General features: G+C 39.0%; 1 protein-coding gene across 2 annotated transcripts in view; it reads right to left on the bottom strand.

Annotated features, from left to right (window-relative positions):
- LSAMP (limbic system associated membrane protein) overlaps nt 1–14,972 on the bottom strand; it is an 867,785-nt gene that overhangs the window by 24,532 nt on the left and 828,281 nt on the right. The window contains exons 5-7 of one of the 2 annotated variants that reach the window (XM_064284506.1): nt 12,730–12,850; nt 12,106–12,254; nt 4,562–4,597 (exon numbers count right to left, since the gene is read on the bottom strand). In XM_064284506.1, coding sequence (XP_064140576.1) covers nt 4,562–4,597; nt 12,106–12,254; nt 12,730–12,850 — 306 coding nt within the window. The remainder of the gene's footprint in view (nt 1–4,561; nt 4,598–12,105; nt 12,255–12,729; nt 12,851–14,972) is intronic. The other variant, XM_064284553.1, reaches the window with a different exon arrangement.

A 14,972-nucleotide genomic window follows, 5' to 3' on the forward strand; every position in this document is an offset into this window, starting at 1 on the left:
AACTTGTAGGCATGAAAAATATAATTTCTTTCCCATTTCACAGTTGGAAAAACTGAATTACAGAGAACAATGCTAGTAATTATCCATGATGAATAGAGGTGTGTACGTAAATCAGCCTGAATGAGTGTGAGAAGTTAGATGTGCCAGGGCCAGGTAGCTCGCTCATGGTTTTTAAAGATGAATGCTTTCAGATAAATCTCTGTGTGAGCTGGGCATATATCTCTCTGTGTGTTGAGCATATTTGAAAATGGATTTTGTAAAAATGTATGACTCTTAAGGTAACTGGGAATTATGCCTTCAGGCATTATCATACATTAAATAAATTAGGTGAAGTTCAAACTTCATAAGACAGGTACATATTTAATGAAGATGAATGTATACATTATGGTGATTTTTAGTGTACTGTATATTTATACATGTGCCTGGGACAGGGAGGGGTAGGTTAGAATTCGGATGCATTTTGATGATTAAAACAAGTGGTTGAAGGTGCATGTTACTTTCTTAGACTCTATGGGTACATGATAAACTCACCATGTATGTTGGTTATTCTAATGTGGCTATTAATATTTTAATTATTATTAGACAAGAAACTGTTGTTATAATAAGGAGCTGAAAAGAGGCATTTCTCATTGGTACCAAGGATGATGTCCTACAGAAAATAAATGAAAGAAATGAACCTGTAGGGATTATCCATTCATTTTCCTGGCATGGGAGATGTTCAGGATTTTTTTCCCACTTTCCCTTCATCCCAGTGGAGCCTGATTTCAAGATCCTACTTTTGGAAGGGCCAGGTGAGGCAGGTATACCTCATCCTCCCCCTGTTCTCAGGCCAGGGGCTGCCCATAATAACACAGATCCCCCTTCAGGATGGAACATGCCAGGCTGACTTCAGATTTCTTTCTGCAAGCATGGTTTGCTTGTGGGATGGGTCTCAAATTTTTTTAACTTTAATTTGGTGGGGGGGTGTTGTTTTGTTTTCAGAGAGAGTTTTAGATAGCTGTATTAATCATGCAAACCCAGCCATGTGCACTGTGTTTTATCAATGGAAAAACAGGGACTGAATGGCAAGCAGCTGTGAAAAAACCCACTGCAATGCCTGAGCCTAGAAGATAATCCCAACATTTCCCAAACTCACTTGGCACACGGGGTTAGTGACTAGAAAGGCTGTTCACTTGGGATAAACAATCAGATGGGAGGCGAATGTATTCCAGGTTTTTTTTTTGTTTTTTAAGTGGCAGTGACAGGAGAAGATGGGCTGACTGAGCCCAGAGATCCCCAGGCTCAGGGGAATGCTTGCCTTCTGTTATAACAAAAACAAGACAATGGAGGTTCATTCTGGTACTTTCCTTCTCTTTCACTTTCTGAGGCTGGTTTTGTCACCTCCTTCTGAACCCACAGTCTGTCTACAGGTGAGGGTGTCTCTAGGTGCACTTCACCCTGAAGAAGAAGGGTTTTGCCCAAGTAGGCTCATGGGGTGGTGAGAAGCAGCAAGGTTATCATTTCCAAGTGTTCAGAGGCCCCAGGAAATGATTCGAACTGAACAAAGTGAGAAGAGACCCCTCAGACATTTGGAGCCTCCTCGCTTGTCATTTTACAGTTCAGCGGGTTTTCTGCAGCACAGAGTCAGGGATAGTTATGCGAATGTGGCCTGTGCAATTCAGCCCTCATTTCAGAATAAATAAACCTAAATTCAAATTAATGGGGAAAAACGCCCATCAGAAACAGATCAAGGCTGGAACACTATCTTATTTATTTAAATAGCTCTTTTAAATTAAGAAGCAGGGAAGCACACTTTTGTTTTTGGCAGAAGGGGAGGGGGCATTTTAAAATTTCTGATTGGCCACACCAATACAAATTACGCTTTGGTGCAATTCCAGGTACTGGTTTTATAATTATCATTGTTGCCAAAAATCAAGCAATATGATGCAGGAAACTCAAGGGAAATACGTTTTGATTTTTTGAGCCTTGTTTTTGTTTAATCACCGCTTGAAGGGGTTTAGGACTGAATTCCTTCTGCGACTCTGCTGTTTATCACCAGTCAGCTGATGGGCCATGGAGAGTGGGGACAGGAGGGGAGACCCTCCAGTGAGAGAGATTAATAAGGAAGCAGCTGATATTAGGCCTACATTTCTGTTTGGTTGGAAAGTAGGAGAGAGCATTCTCTTTTTTATCACGAGGGTGGGGGTAGAAAAAGATCTTTATGACTTTACCGTACTTTCAAAATTCTTCATGCCATTTACCTCAGCAAGCTTCTTAGACACATGTCAATACTTTAGGATTCAAATTTAGGCTTCCACATGAATGATGACAATAAAAAATAGAAGATATTTAATTAGATGAAGTTGTCTTGTGCAGTAGTTGTTAGACAATGAGGTATGCTTTTCATAGATATCTGGGTACTTACTTGGCACTATAAAAAGGGTTAAGAATCCTATTAGTATTTCTTTCACCATCTTGATTGGAGATAGGAGGAGAAAACAGATTTGATCTCTAGGAAGTTCATGTTCTTGTAAAGAACAGACAACTTAAAAGGGGACTGTCTTCTTATACCACCCTCTCACACCAGCTATCTCAAGTCTCAATGAACAGCTTTTCAATTTCCACCAGCAGAAGCCCAAAGTATTAGTAGTCAGATAAACTATATTCTCTAAAAACTATTGTATCTAAGGAAGCTAACTATAATCTACCTACAAGGTAAAATTATACTAGGGTCATTCTCCCATCAACAATTCAAATATGTGAAAATAAAAAGCTCAGTAAAACCCCACGTGCTCCATCCAGACTGTTTTTTAATAGCCAACTGCTGTCCTTTGTGAACAGTGTCTAAGGCTACACTTTTTTCATTGTTAAATGTATCAAAATGCATGATCAGATATTTGAGTTCGTGGCTACAGAATGGTCTCTCACAAAGTATACCTAGCATCATAGTGACATTGTACAAGGCTCATCTTGGATGGAGCATGGCCTCTTTGAAGATGTGACCCATTGAGACAAATGTGTGCAGATGTGTTTGTCACATCAAGATATTTGCAAGACGGTAGCATGATAAAATGGTGTCAACCTCTGCAGCAACAGTAGAAGATAACTGTGGCATGTCAGGAATTCAAAATGGAATATTTCCCAGGAAGACTAAGTTATGTGTCAAGTGTAAAAAACAGGCACATTTTAACAGTCCTTATTTTTAGTGGCTGGATTAAGAAACAGATTTCATCAATATTTTAGGGAAGTTTTTTATTCAACAGGGTTTTTCTAAATCTTTTATACTAAAAATAGTTTGGATTCTTCTTAAAATTTATTTAAGAATAAACCTTTTATTAAACCGTCTAGTTTATCCTTGAAACTTCGCAATCCTCATTTAAGATATAATTTAAAAGGTTTGCATATTTGAATACATTCATATGCAAAATATTTAATTTTTGACACTTTGAATATCTGTACTCAATTTTGGTCTAATTTTTAGTTTGGACAATTGTTAATGAAACCTGATCCATCTTCAAACTTAGAAAACAGCAGCTTTCTACCTTTAATTCTGAGCACATTTCTTTTATATTATATATAACAACCTTGTTTAATTGGATTTATTTTTTCCACACTAGGCCCCATGTGGCCTAGTTTCCATTTTTTCTCAGGTCTTTGATTGTTATTTGCCAGTCACTTTTCTGGAATTTAATTTCAACGGAAGGTTAGTTTCACTTCAGATTTTTTTTTTTTACATTGCTTTAATTTTATTTGCCGATTTGCTTTCAAATTGCCTTAAGCTAGAAGGATGTGGCTGAAACTTGCATCTAAATGTGATGTAGAAGGCAAAATTTAATTTGAGTGTCTGGAGTTTTATGAAAAGGAATTCAGAACGCCTACCTTGTTTTCTCATTCATGTTTACCACCATAGTTATGGTTCAATGGGAAAGTCCCTGAATAGGCTTTTTTTTTGTGCTTTAAGTGACAGTTTACAAATCAAGTCAGTCTCTCATACAAAAATTTATATACACCTTCGATGTACTCCTAGTTGCTCTCCGCATAATGAGACAAGCACACCCCTTCTCTCCACCCTGTCTTCCCCATGTCCATTCATGAACAGGCTAATATCTTAAGAAAAAGTAATGTCCTTCTTGTAATATGGTTGAATTTAACCTTTGGCAGTAAATTAATTCATCTTTCCAAGCACTAGCAGGGGTTTCAGATTCAGATTGTATAACCTTCCAGATGTAGGAGAGGATTTGTATTTTGGGGGGTTAAAAAATCAAACTGATTGTGTTCCAAGGATGTGATCATAGTTACTTGTAGTAAATACTGACCGACGAATAAATTGATTTCTGAGTTTAGCATTGTCTCCCCAGCTACTGACTGAGTTGAAGTTAGGTTGGGCGACAGGCCTATTACATGCCTATCAACTGGTTTGGGAGCAATGGATTGATTTTTCCGTTGAAAGTTTAAGGAAAAAAAAAAGATTTCTATTGTGTGTGAGTTTTGTGAATGTGTTTTCCCCTTTGTGTGTTTTGCATGTTATAGATGATGGAGAATGACCCAGCTAAAAAGCTATGGTGATAAAAACCATACTGACCTTGAATGGGGTGGGGAATTGTGGGTAAAACACGCTCTAAAGGGGAAAAATAGTAAGCATCATGGAACATTTATAGATATATATTTTTATGCTTAGTTACTCAAACAATGAAAAAACAGATAAATTTCAATGCCTGCAGGATTTTCTCTCCCATAAAGTGTTCTCCTTTCCTTTCTATTGACATTAAAGTATCAAAAAGAGCTATAGGTGACATTTAAAATACAGAGACTTTAAGCAAAAATAATCTAAGTAGGGGATAACATCAGAATGTGGTAACACTACAAATAGGACCCTAAATTCCACTGGAAAATCCACCACCAAGATTACAGTTATTTTGGAGATCTGTGTATGTTAATAGAGATCAAATTCAGGTCATGCATCTTCATCCTGGTTCTGGCGCCTTTGGCCCAAGACAGATGGACCTGTAACTAGAGACTTCTTCTTTGTTCTCCTGAACCTTTATTGCTCATATCAGGTTTTACCCAAGCATCTGGGAAATTTAATAATAATTCAACTTTCCCCTCAGATTTATACTCCCATAATATTGTTATCAGTGCAAGGGTAATGGCAAAGTGATAAATTTCTTGACATGATATAATTTTATTAGTCTATTTCTTAATCCCGCCCTTAGTTTCAATACAATCTCACCTGAAATTTGATCAACAAATCAATTTTTCTTGATGATACAGCCTGTTGAGGATGTAATAGGAAATGCTTTCCTTTTGAATTCTGGGGTCTCACCTCCCCATACGTACTGTCCATAAACGGAATGTGCTAACCGAGTTCAGACTTTCAGGTACCTTCCATTTATATCATCAAAAACCAGGTTTAACTTTAAATCCCCCACTGAGGCTTTTTCAGAAAAGTAGAAAGGAGCATTAGGGATAGAATGTCTTACTACCCCTAAACCCTATCCCCAACCCCAGTGCCCTATCTTGCAACATAATTAGCGCTCACTTCTCTAAATTCCTCCTAGCAGCTTGACTGAATAAAGACACACTGGAAATGAAAAAGGAGTATAAATCAAAACCATAAAGACAAATGCATACATACATATTCCAATTTGATCTCCTGTCATTTTGTGCCATAAGCTTAGAAAGAGCAGGTTTTACTCGGATTTTGGACACTCAGTAAATCTGGATCCTGAGGAAACCTAGTCTTCTTTGCAGAGTAGGCTTTGCTCCAGCTTGGCTGAAAGGAGTAGCTTAAATGAAAAAGTTTCCTAAGTATATGACAATGGAGCAGGTCAATAATAGCCCAGTGAACAATTGTGTCTTAGTTACACAAGTGTCAAGTAGAAAAATGGCTTAAACCTCCACTGATTATTTGGTATTAAGTTTCCAGCTTTGAAAATAAATAGCTAAACAATTTTCAGCATTTATGTAGCAGTTGGAGATCGCTGTGCCATATTATACTCAATCTACTGAACTTTATTTATTATTATTACTATTATTCAGACTATTTAAATGACTCAGCTTAATATTTTCTCATCACTGTTCACAGCTGGTCAAATGCACTCTACCCTCATTTATAAGAGACCGTTTATATTGCTAAGCCATCACACCCACCCTCCTTTCTTCGCCTTTTCAACTGCTTCCAGTCTTGTTATTATCGTCTTTGCTCCACCCTGTTATCATCTTCTTAGCTGCATCATGCACCATTAGTAATTCTCATTCTCTTAATTCTATCCTACTAACTTATTATTCCTTAGATGCTTCGCCAAGGAAGTTTTTTTTATCCTTATTCTTCCATCATCATGCTGCTGCTATTTAGAGTCGTATGCCAGAGTTGATGGGTTCCTGTGTAAGAGTGTGAAGTGTAGACCACTTAACTGAAAAATAAGTTCTCCAACTTTTCATATTCAAAAGGAGGGGACAACAAGGACCTTGGTCCTATGTTCAACAGCTGATTGGGAGATTTTAGAATGAGAGAGCTAAGGTTGGTCCTAGTGCTTTATGTTGTAGAGTTCAGCAAGACCCTTAACTCTGAGCTTTGGCTTACTTATCTGCTAAATGGGGAGGTGGGTGTGGAATGGTGTTGGCTGATCCTGCTGGGCCACTGTGAGAAACAGCTAAATGAATATTAACTCTTCACATGAAAAACCATACATTAAAAATACCTAAAGGACAAAAGCCTGGGTTGAGAGGTGGGTATATATATATATATGAAGGCAATTTATTAATTCAGATATGATTTTCTTTTCTTTTCCAATGAAAATTGAAGAGGTTCAATTATCTCTGAAGTTAACATATTCATTCAATGCCTATTCTTGAGACCAAAACTAGCCCCACTGCCCACCTATTTCCTTCTGTATCCAAAGGGCACTCTCATGAGCAGTTTGCAGCTAGCTTTTCAAACTAGTAGTATTCAAATAGCAGCTTGGACTTTTTATTATGTGGCATCCAAAAGTAGCTAGTTAAGAGACTTTGCCAAGTCTTAACTAGCATCGTTAAATGGTGTATGTTTAAATACTGGACCCCTAAGATAATAACTTAAAATTATTTCTAAAGAAAAGGTGGGCACCCTCATTATGAGGACACTCTCCAGTGCTCAGTTGCTTATGTAGTGCTTTAAATTTAGTCACTTATAGGTTTATAAGTTAACAAATGTTTAAAATTAAAAAAGAAAATAAAAAATCCTTGCTATACACTGATGTGGTATGCCCCAGTATAGATTTCTTTGCATTTTTATTCTTTTGTACTCAATCACTTCAAAATACTTTATTAATCCTTGTATGTCCATCAAGTAAAAGGTAATTGGTCAGTAGGTCTGTCCTTATCTAATGTGTGAGAGTATTTTATGCCTGTAGCCAAATACTGGATGACTAGGCTAGCATATTAGCTCAAAAGCTCAATATGCTAAAGATGGGCCAAGGGTTTAACTAATCTAGTGGATCCTAGGCTAGTGGGGGTTAAGGGAAATGGAAATAGGAGGCATCAGAAGCAGCCAACCTGGTAGGAAGAATATAACAATATTAAGCCAGTGCAAACATCTCATTAAGTGAAAAAAAGAGAGAGAAATTAGATGTTTCCTCACTTTCAAAGCACAAAGCATACATCTCTTAACCTTTTTCCCCACATACAAATATCTAGATAATGTATTGTCTTAGAGCCTAGACTCTGGGTACAGACTACCTGAATTTAAATACCAGCTCAGTCTTAGTTGAACTAGTTATATAACCACTTTGTATAATATAGAAATATGAGCACCTAATAGGGTTGTTGGGAACCCTGGTGGTGTTAAGTGCTATGGCTGCTGACCAAAGGGTCGGCAGTTCGAATCCATCAGGCGCTCCTTGGAAACTCTATGGGGCAGTTCCACTCTGTCCTCTAGGGTCGCTATGAGTCGGAATCGACTCGAAGGCACTGGGTTTGGTTTTTTTGAATAGCGTTGTCATGATGATTAAATGAGATCCTGTATATGAAGTGTTTAGCATGTGTATGAAGCACGACGCACAGTACACTGTAAGGACTACTTGATAATAAGCAGCACTGACATGTATCATCACCCTTATTCTTCCTCCCCATCTGTTGCTTTAAAACAAACAGCATAAGCACTGAAACGAGATAGGTTTCCTTTGTGCTCAGTCATCAGTGTGGAAACATGGAATCCATTCTTTTGTTACACATGCTGACAGTGGATCTTCCCTTGTCATCCCCTGAAACCCAAGTCTTGATCTAGGTGATGCATATTCTCCTGTCTGACAAAGACCAACGAGCTGAGTCATTGCCCATACACATTGTGCTATTGAATTAGTGTGTTCAGAAAAATTATACAAGGCAATGTTTTGCCCAGGGATGAGAAAAATATACAGTGGGTACTACTTGGATATACAGACTGGAGTGGAGTGGATTCTTGACAAATGGAACGTTAGAATGTGTGGAGAATAAGGCAAATGCGAACGAAAGCTTCCATGGGCTTAGGAAAAAAAAATTACCATGAATATAATGTATTCTTAAATGTTCAGTCAGTTATTTGGACCTCTTTGGAGATCGACATTTGGATAGAGAGTTGAGCAGTACATGTATATACGAAGCGGATAGTGGAGTGTGTCAGTGACCACAAGTTGACCCTGTGTGAAAATTCAGTACATGTCACTGTGGTGGATGTGACTGAAAGTGTGCTGACCTGCTAACAAAGATGAATAATCAGGGACTCTGCAGGGGCTCTGGCTCCAGGTTTCTACCTGCTGCCGCCCCTGGAGCTCTGCCAGCTGCCTCGTCTGCTCCGAACTAGCTTGGTCAGCAGGGCACCCACTGCCCACACTGTGCTCTGTGTCAGAGCTGGGCAGCCACGGCCACTGCCCCCCGAGCACCCTCCCCCAATCCTCATCTGTGGAAAGGTACGGCCACCAACACTTTCAGTGTCTTCCTTCTTCCCACTAAGCCACTGATTGTACCCTGAATCTAAGAAATGGAAAATCTACTCACACATGCACTTTCTTTTGCCTTTTTTCTCTCCCTCCTTCCTCCCTGTTTCCTTCCCTCCCTCCTTCCTTCCCTTTCTTCCTCCCTTCCTTTTCTTTCTCTCTGATTCCTTTTTTGCATGGGTGAAAATAGGCTACTGTGAGCCTCATTCTCAAGGTTCTAACTACTGCAGGCTGTAACATTGCATCTTCCAAATCTAATAGGTGGGTGTTCCATTTCTGTTACAGAAGAGGTAGTGTTTCCCCCTTAAAATGTTCACACTTCAAGGTCTAAGAAATAGGGCAGCAGATTCACTAACTTCCTGTAATTTTAATGGCTCCTTTTTGTTTCAAAATCTAATAACCTGTAGTATTCTATTCTTCACTAAGTACTAAACCTCCAAACTTTCCCATAAGCTAGTAAATCATTGCAAACCAAACGCTAACGCAGGTGCCTCCTCCATACACTACGAAATGCAGAACTAGTGCCTGTGTGGGCTGCTCTGCAGAGGCTGTGTGGCCCCACCAGGAAATGTTGTTGTTGTAAGGTGCCCTAAAGCTGATTTTTGACTCACAGGGATACTATGTGACGGAGTGGAACTGCCCCATGGTTTTCTAGGCAGTAATTTTTACAGAAACGGATCACCAGGTTTTTCTCCCACTGAGCTGCTTGGTGGGCTTGGACCAGCAATCTATGGGTTAGAAGCCAACTGCTTAAATATTTCTCCACCAGGGCTCCTTGATTCTCAGTTTGCAAACAGAGATTCTGTATGACTCTTGACATTTCTTAATTTTTCTCAATTTAGTCTGCTCATAGCCAAAAAGGCAGGGAAGTCAGATACCTGACTGTAACACACTGCTGAAGAGCAAGACTTCAAGGTGGGTCTCCTACTTTTAAATGGGACTTTTTTTTTTTTATGAATAATAATAATAAAAAAAACCAAACCCAGTGACTCATAGCGACCCAATAGGGTGATGAAATTATAGGGCTGGAGATTACCTTTCGCCACCATCCAGGAGACTGGCAGTATCTCCATGCCCTGAGGCACAGCTCATGCTCTTTCACTACTTCACTGTCTCATCCTTCCTCCCCTTCCCCTTCTTTTCTCTCAGTTTACGGATATGATTTTATTTATTATTTGAAACATATCCTTAACACCCTTCTTAATCTAAGTGGGAGAGGAAGAAAATACACTTTAAGGCAGAATTACAGTTGCTCACCTTCTCTGACTGATCCAATTGTCCCATTTCTTTTTTTCAATCCCTATAAAACCTTCCTATTACTAAGCATAGAAACCCTGGTGGCATAGTGGTTAAGAGCTACAGCTACTAACCAAAGGGCCAGCAGTTCGAATTCACCAGGCACTCCTTGGAACCCCCGTGGGACAGTTCTACTCTGTCCTATAGGGTTGCTATGAGTTGGAATTGACTGGATGGCAATGGGTGTGGTTTTCGTTTTTTATTACTAAGTGTATGTTTTACTTAACCAAGTCAGATTTGTCTGAATCTTAAATGGAATCTATAATGTCAGGAATAAAGCAAGCAACTGCAGTTCTTTATAAATATTCTTTCTTTCAGGTGTCTTGGGGATGTTGATGAACCTAGCTGAAGCAAAGAACACTGATATTGGTCTTTGAAGACAAGTAAACAGGGGTATGAATTTTAAACTTCATATTGACGCAGTATTTGTATAGCTGTATCACATCAAACTGTCACAAACTGAAGTCAATGAGAGTTATGAATGAGATATTTAAGACCAAATTTAGAATCATTTGTGGTGGTAGTTTTTTATAAGTGGAGTTGCATCTTGAGAGCTGTTTTAAAATAGCGTTACTACTACATTTCAAAAGAACTTTCACTAAAATTGATTTTTCTTGAAGTCTCATCTAAAATGAATGAAACAAGATGGAGATACCTCTCCTGGTCATAGTGTGTCTAGTTTTTCTAACTGAATCTGTGCAGGAAAAAAAAAAAAACTCTTAAAGTTTTGCTATTCCATGATAATAATAGATTCTTTGGATTAAAAAAACAAACAAAACATTGGTCTAAATGAACTTTCAGGCCCAGCGTGAACTAACTTTTTTGCTGGTTTTACTTATTCCTAGACATAGGTCCCTATTCCAAATTTTATCATTTCTCTCTGATCCCACTCATTATACTTCTGTCTCTTAGAAGCAGTTACTTCTACACTCATAGCCACGGGGTCAAAAAGGCAGAGGGGTCAAATAGCTGACTGTAACATGCTGTAAAGAGCAAGACTTCCAGGTGGAGTCTCCTACTAACATAAGTCACTCTAAAATGATTGATCCCTCACTAGTCTGCTTTCAGAGTCTTCTCTGGTCTTCAGAAATGTGTCTTTTTCCTACCATTCCATGTCTGCTCAAAAAAAAGTAACCCAAAAGTCCTGTTTTCTGCTGTCATATAGAAACCTTTCTGCAACTATTTTTCCTCCTCTAGATTTTATATTAGGTTTTAATCAGTCAGTCTATCCTTCCTCTTGGGTTGTTAAAAGTATACTTACTTTTTTCAGCCTCCTTTTCTTCCAGCATCTTATCTATTCTTACTGAATATTTCTTCCTCAATCAATCTCATTTCTGCCATTTTTAAACTGTCATACACTCCCAGGCTCTTATGTCGCCTCTGCTTCTTAAAGAGACCATCACGCCAAAGAGATGTGTATGGTCAGTGAATATTCTTGCAGTTTAAATAACAGGAAAAAAACAAAAATAAAGCCCCAAAACCAAAAACCAAACCTGCTGCTATCAAGTCGATTCTGACTCATAGCGACCCTATAGAACCGAGTAGAACTGCCCTGTAGGGTTTCGAAGGAGCAGCTGGTGGATTCAAACTGCAGACCTTTTGGTTAGTAGCCGAGCTCTTAACCATGGCACCATCAGGGCTCCAAAAATAAAGCAGCTATCAAAAATAAGCCAGGGGATAGAGAAAGAAGTTGCTCTACTTGCGCATCTTTCCTTATGCACAGGAATTAATAAGAGTATTGTTTTTGTTTCACTGACTATATTCTTATTTTGTATAAGTTTACCTTGAATAGATAAGGGAATGAGTTTTCAAGTTTTCCAAGTGAGATTTCAATAAACTTAATTCTATGGAATTGGGCCCTTCTTTTTTGCATACTTACTGAAAAGGACTAGGCTGGCATTGGTGACCCCCAGCTTGTTGGCAGCCACGCAGGTATAGTTGCCATAGTGCTCTTCAGTGACGTTGGCCACAGTCAGGGAGGACTGGCCCTCCGTGCTCTTAATCTCCAGACCATTGGCACTGTTTATTCTAAGATTTCAAAAACAGAAGAGTGAAAAGAAATACTGATAACATTTCTAATTTAGTCATTCCTTCCCCAAAATTACATTGAAGGAAAAGTAAAGAACTTAGAGTCTGTTGTTCCCTGCTCAATTCCAGACTTCAGTTGTGCGATCTCGTATTATCAGAATCAATGTTTGTCAACACAGTAGACTCAGGAACGAATGAGTTCCACTGGCCTTGAGTTTCTGGTCCAGGACAGAAAGACATGCAGAGGGAACACTAATCACTGAACTACCTACCTCACTTTCTGCATTTTACCTGGGTGCTTTTCGGCTTCAGCTTATGAGCTGTAGGCCCCTAAGCACGTGATAAAGAAATATGGAAAAGCAATAGTCTAATAGTATAGGTCTGCATCATTACATCTCTGGTTTTGTCATTAGTAATTGTGGGGTCCCTACGACCACCTGGTGGGGCATTGGTGTACTACAGGTTTGGGACATACCTGGTGTCATCCCGGTACCATTCAAAGTCAGGTGCAGGCACTGCAGAGGCTTCACACTTAAGTGAAGCTTGTCGCCCTGTGGTGGCTTCGTTGCTCTTGGATTCTGTGATAGTGGGAGGATCTGTAGGAAGGACAGGTACACAGGTTTACGTGAGAGTCAGAGAGCGCTCCAGAATTTCCATGCAGGGAGGAATTAGGAAGGACAATCTGATTGGAAAGGGGCTGGAAAGTCTTCAAGCTCCATTTATAGGAATTATATGATCAGCTGAGTGGGACAGATCACTAGAAAACTAAATAAAATGAGATGATTAATGAAACTGGACACTTGGTTCACTTAAACGGGGCATTTAACAGGATTTTATGGAAATGGGACCTAGGGTTTCTTTTTCCTTCCTACAATGCTCAAAACAAATTGCCATGGAGTTGATTTCAACTGGCGATGCCTCTTACAATAGATCATCAATTATTCCAACTGAAGAGTATAATATCTACACAGGTTTTTATTATTGTGAATTAAGCTGCTATATGAAATGGGCATTTTTCTTTCTCATCATTATTGTTATTATAGTTTGAGATGGCTGCTAGGTGTCTCATGAAAATAATAGAAGGCTAAGGTCCTTTTAACCCAAGCGTGGCCTGATATTGCTGCAGGAAAGACACTCCAAAAAAAAAAAAAAAAAAAAAACTTGTATTACGTGATTATTTCATCTTCTTTTATCGTATGTGTTCACTTATCTCTGTGACGTGGTAAATTTTGTGTGTTTTAGGTACAGTTTGAAGTCTGTCCTGGTACATAGAAGACTTCCTGATGTATCAGCATTCTACTCTCTCTCATTTGTATACTTTTTTTTTTTTTCTTTCCCAGGACTGGTCCTACAAAAGTATAAAAGGCTTGAAATAAGCTTAGAAACATATCTGACATTATAATTTTCTGGGGTTCTTTACAACAGTCCTGAGGTGGGTGGAACACACATTTACAGGTCCGCACAACTGAAGCAGAACGGTAGATTTGAATTCCTGGCTTGACGATGCTGTGTTCATGCAGGTTGTGGACCTTCAAGGAGAAAAAGACCCTTTCCCCAAAGGCTATTTGACAGAAAATGGCAACTTGGCTGTTCACATGTGGAAAAAAATAAACCCAAGCATGCCTATTAGACTCACAGAGAAAAAAGCCCTTTTAGGGAAATTAGTAAACTATAATATACAAAAATCAATTAAACCCTGAACTTCAGCACCTGGTGCATCTCACATATTTTTTCATTGTCTTTATATTGGAAACTATTTTCCAAGTTTTTGACCTACAGAAATCCTGATATTGTTAGTTTAAATGGATGTACAAAAGCAGAAGTTTGGTCTGCAATTTTCTGCCTCATTTCACGTGCACATCAGCATGGACTCCTGTACATCACTGTCAGAGAGAAGGAGAGCTAGAGCACATGTGGGTAGGCACTGTCAGCCCGTTTGTAAATGGGCATGCCAGAGTGGGCTTCTATCGTTGCTCTGCTTTAGACTCATCTGCCCATTTTCACACAGGCACCAAAGGGCAGCATGATATAGTGGGAGGAACCCGGGATGGGAATCTAGGAGTGCTGGAGTTTTATTTCAGCTTGGCTGTGTGGGCCTCCCATCACACTCTCTGTCATTCTGGGCCTTAGCTTTATTATCTATAAAATGAGAAAGCCACAATTTAACGATCTATAGAATCCCTTCCAGTTATAAAAATCTCAGTTCGAGTCAAAACTGTCCATTCTTTACATACATCAGTTGGTATCATCATGACCCAAGTGTATTTTCTTACCCATACCCACTTAATACTTAAATTGCTAAATCTCCATATGATAACTCACGCATCTATTCCATGGGTTAGAAGTCAGGAGTAACAGCCAGAGTAGAACACTTGGTGTCTAATTTTGACACTGTTCTTAAGCAGAAGTGGGGCCTGGGCAAAAATCTGTACCAGTTTTAGTCTGTTCTTCCTCATCTTTCAAAAGAAGGAGTTAACTTGAAAAGATCATCAAGATTCCATTCTATCACTGTGTGATGGGTTATATAAATCATTTAGAGCACATTAGTTCAAAGATTAATGCAATAATTGGTAGTAAGTAGTAGTGTTGGCAGGGTGGGTGGCTGGTATTAGATAGGAATAAGGCATAGAATAGAGGTTAAGAGCTTGAATTTAGAGTCTGATAGACCTGGGCTCAAGTCTAGACTCTGTTCCTCAACAGAGAGTTTAGTCCTTGCTC

This window comes from Loxodonta africana, chromosome 1 (assembly GCF_030014295.1).
Source record: "Loxodonta africana isolate mLoxAfr1 chromosome 1, mLoxAfr1.hap2, whole genome shotgun sequence".
NCBI lineage: Eukaryota > Metazoa > Chordata > Mammalia > Proboscidea > Elephantidae > Loxodonta > Loxodonta africana.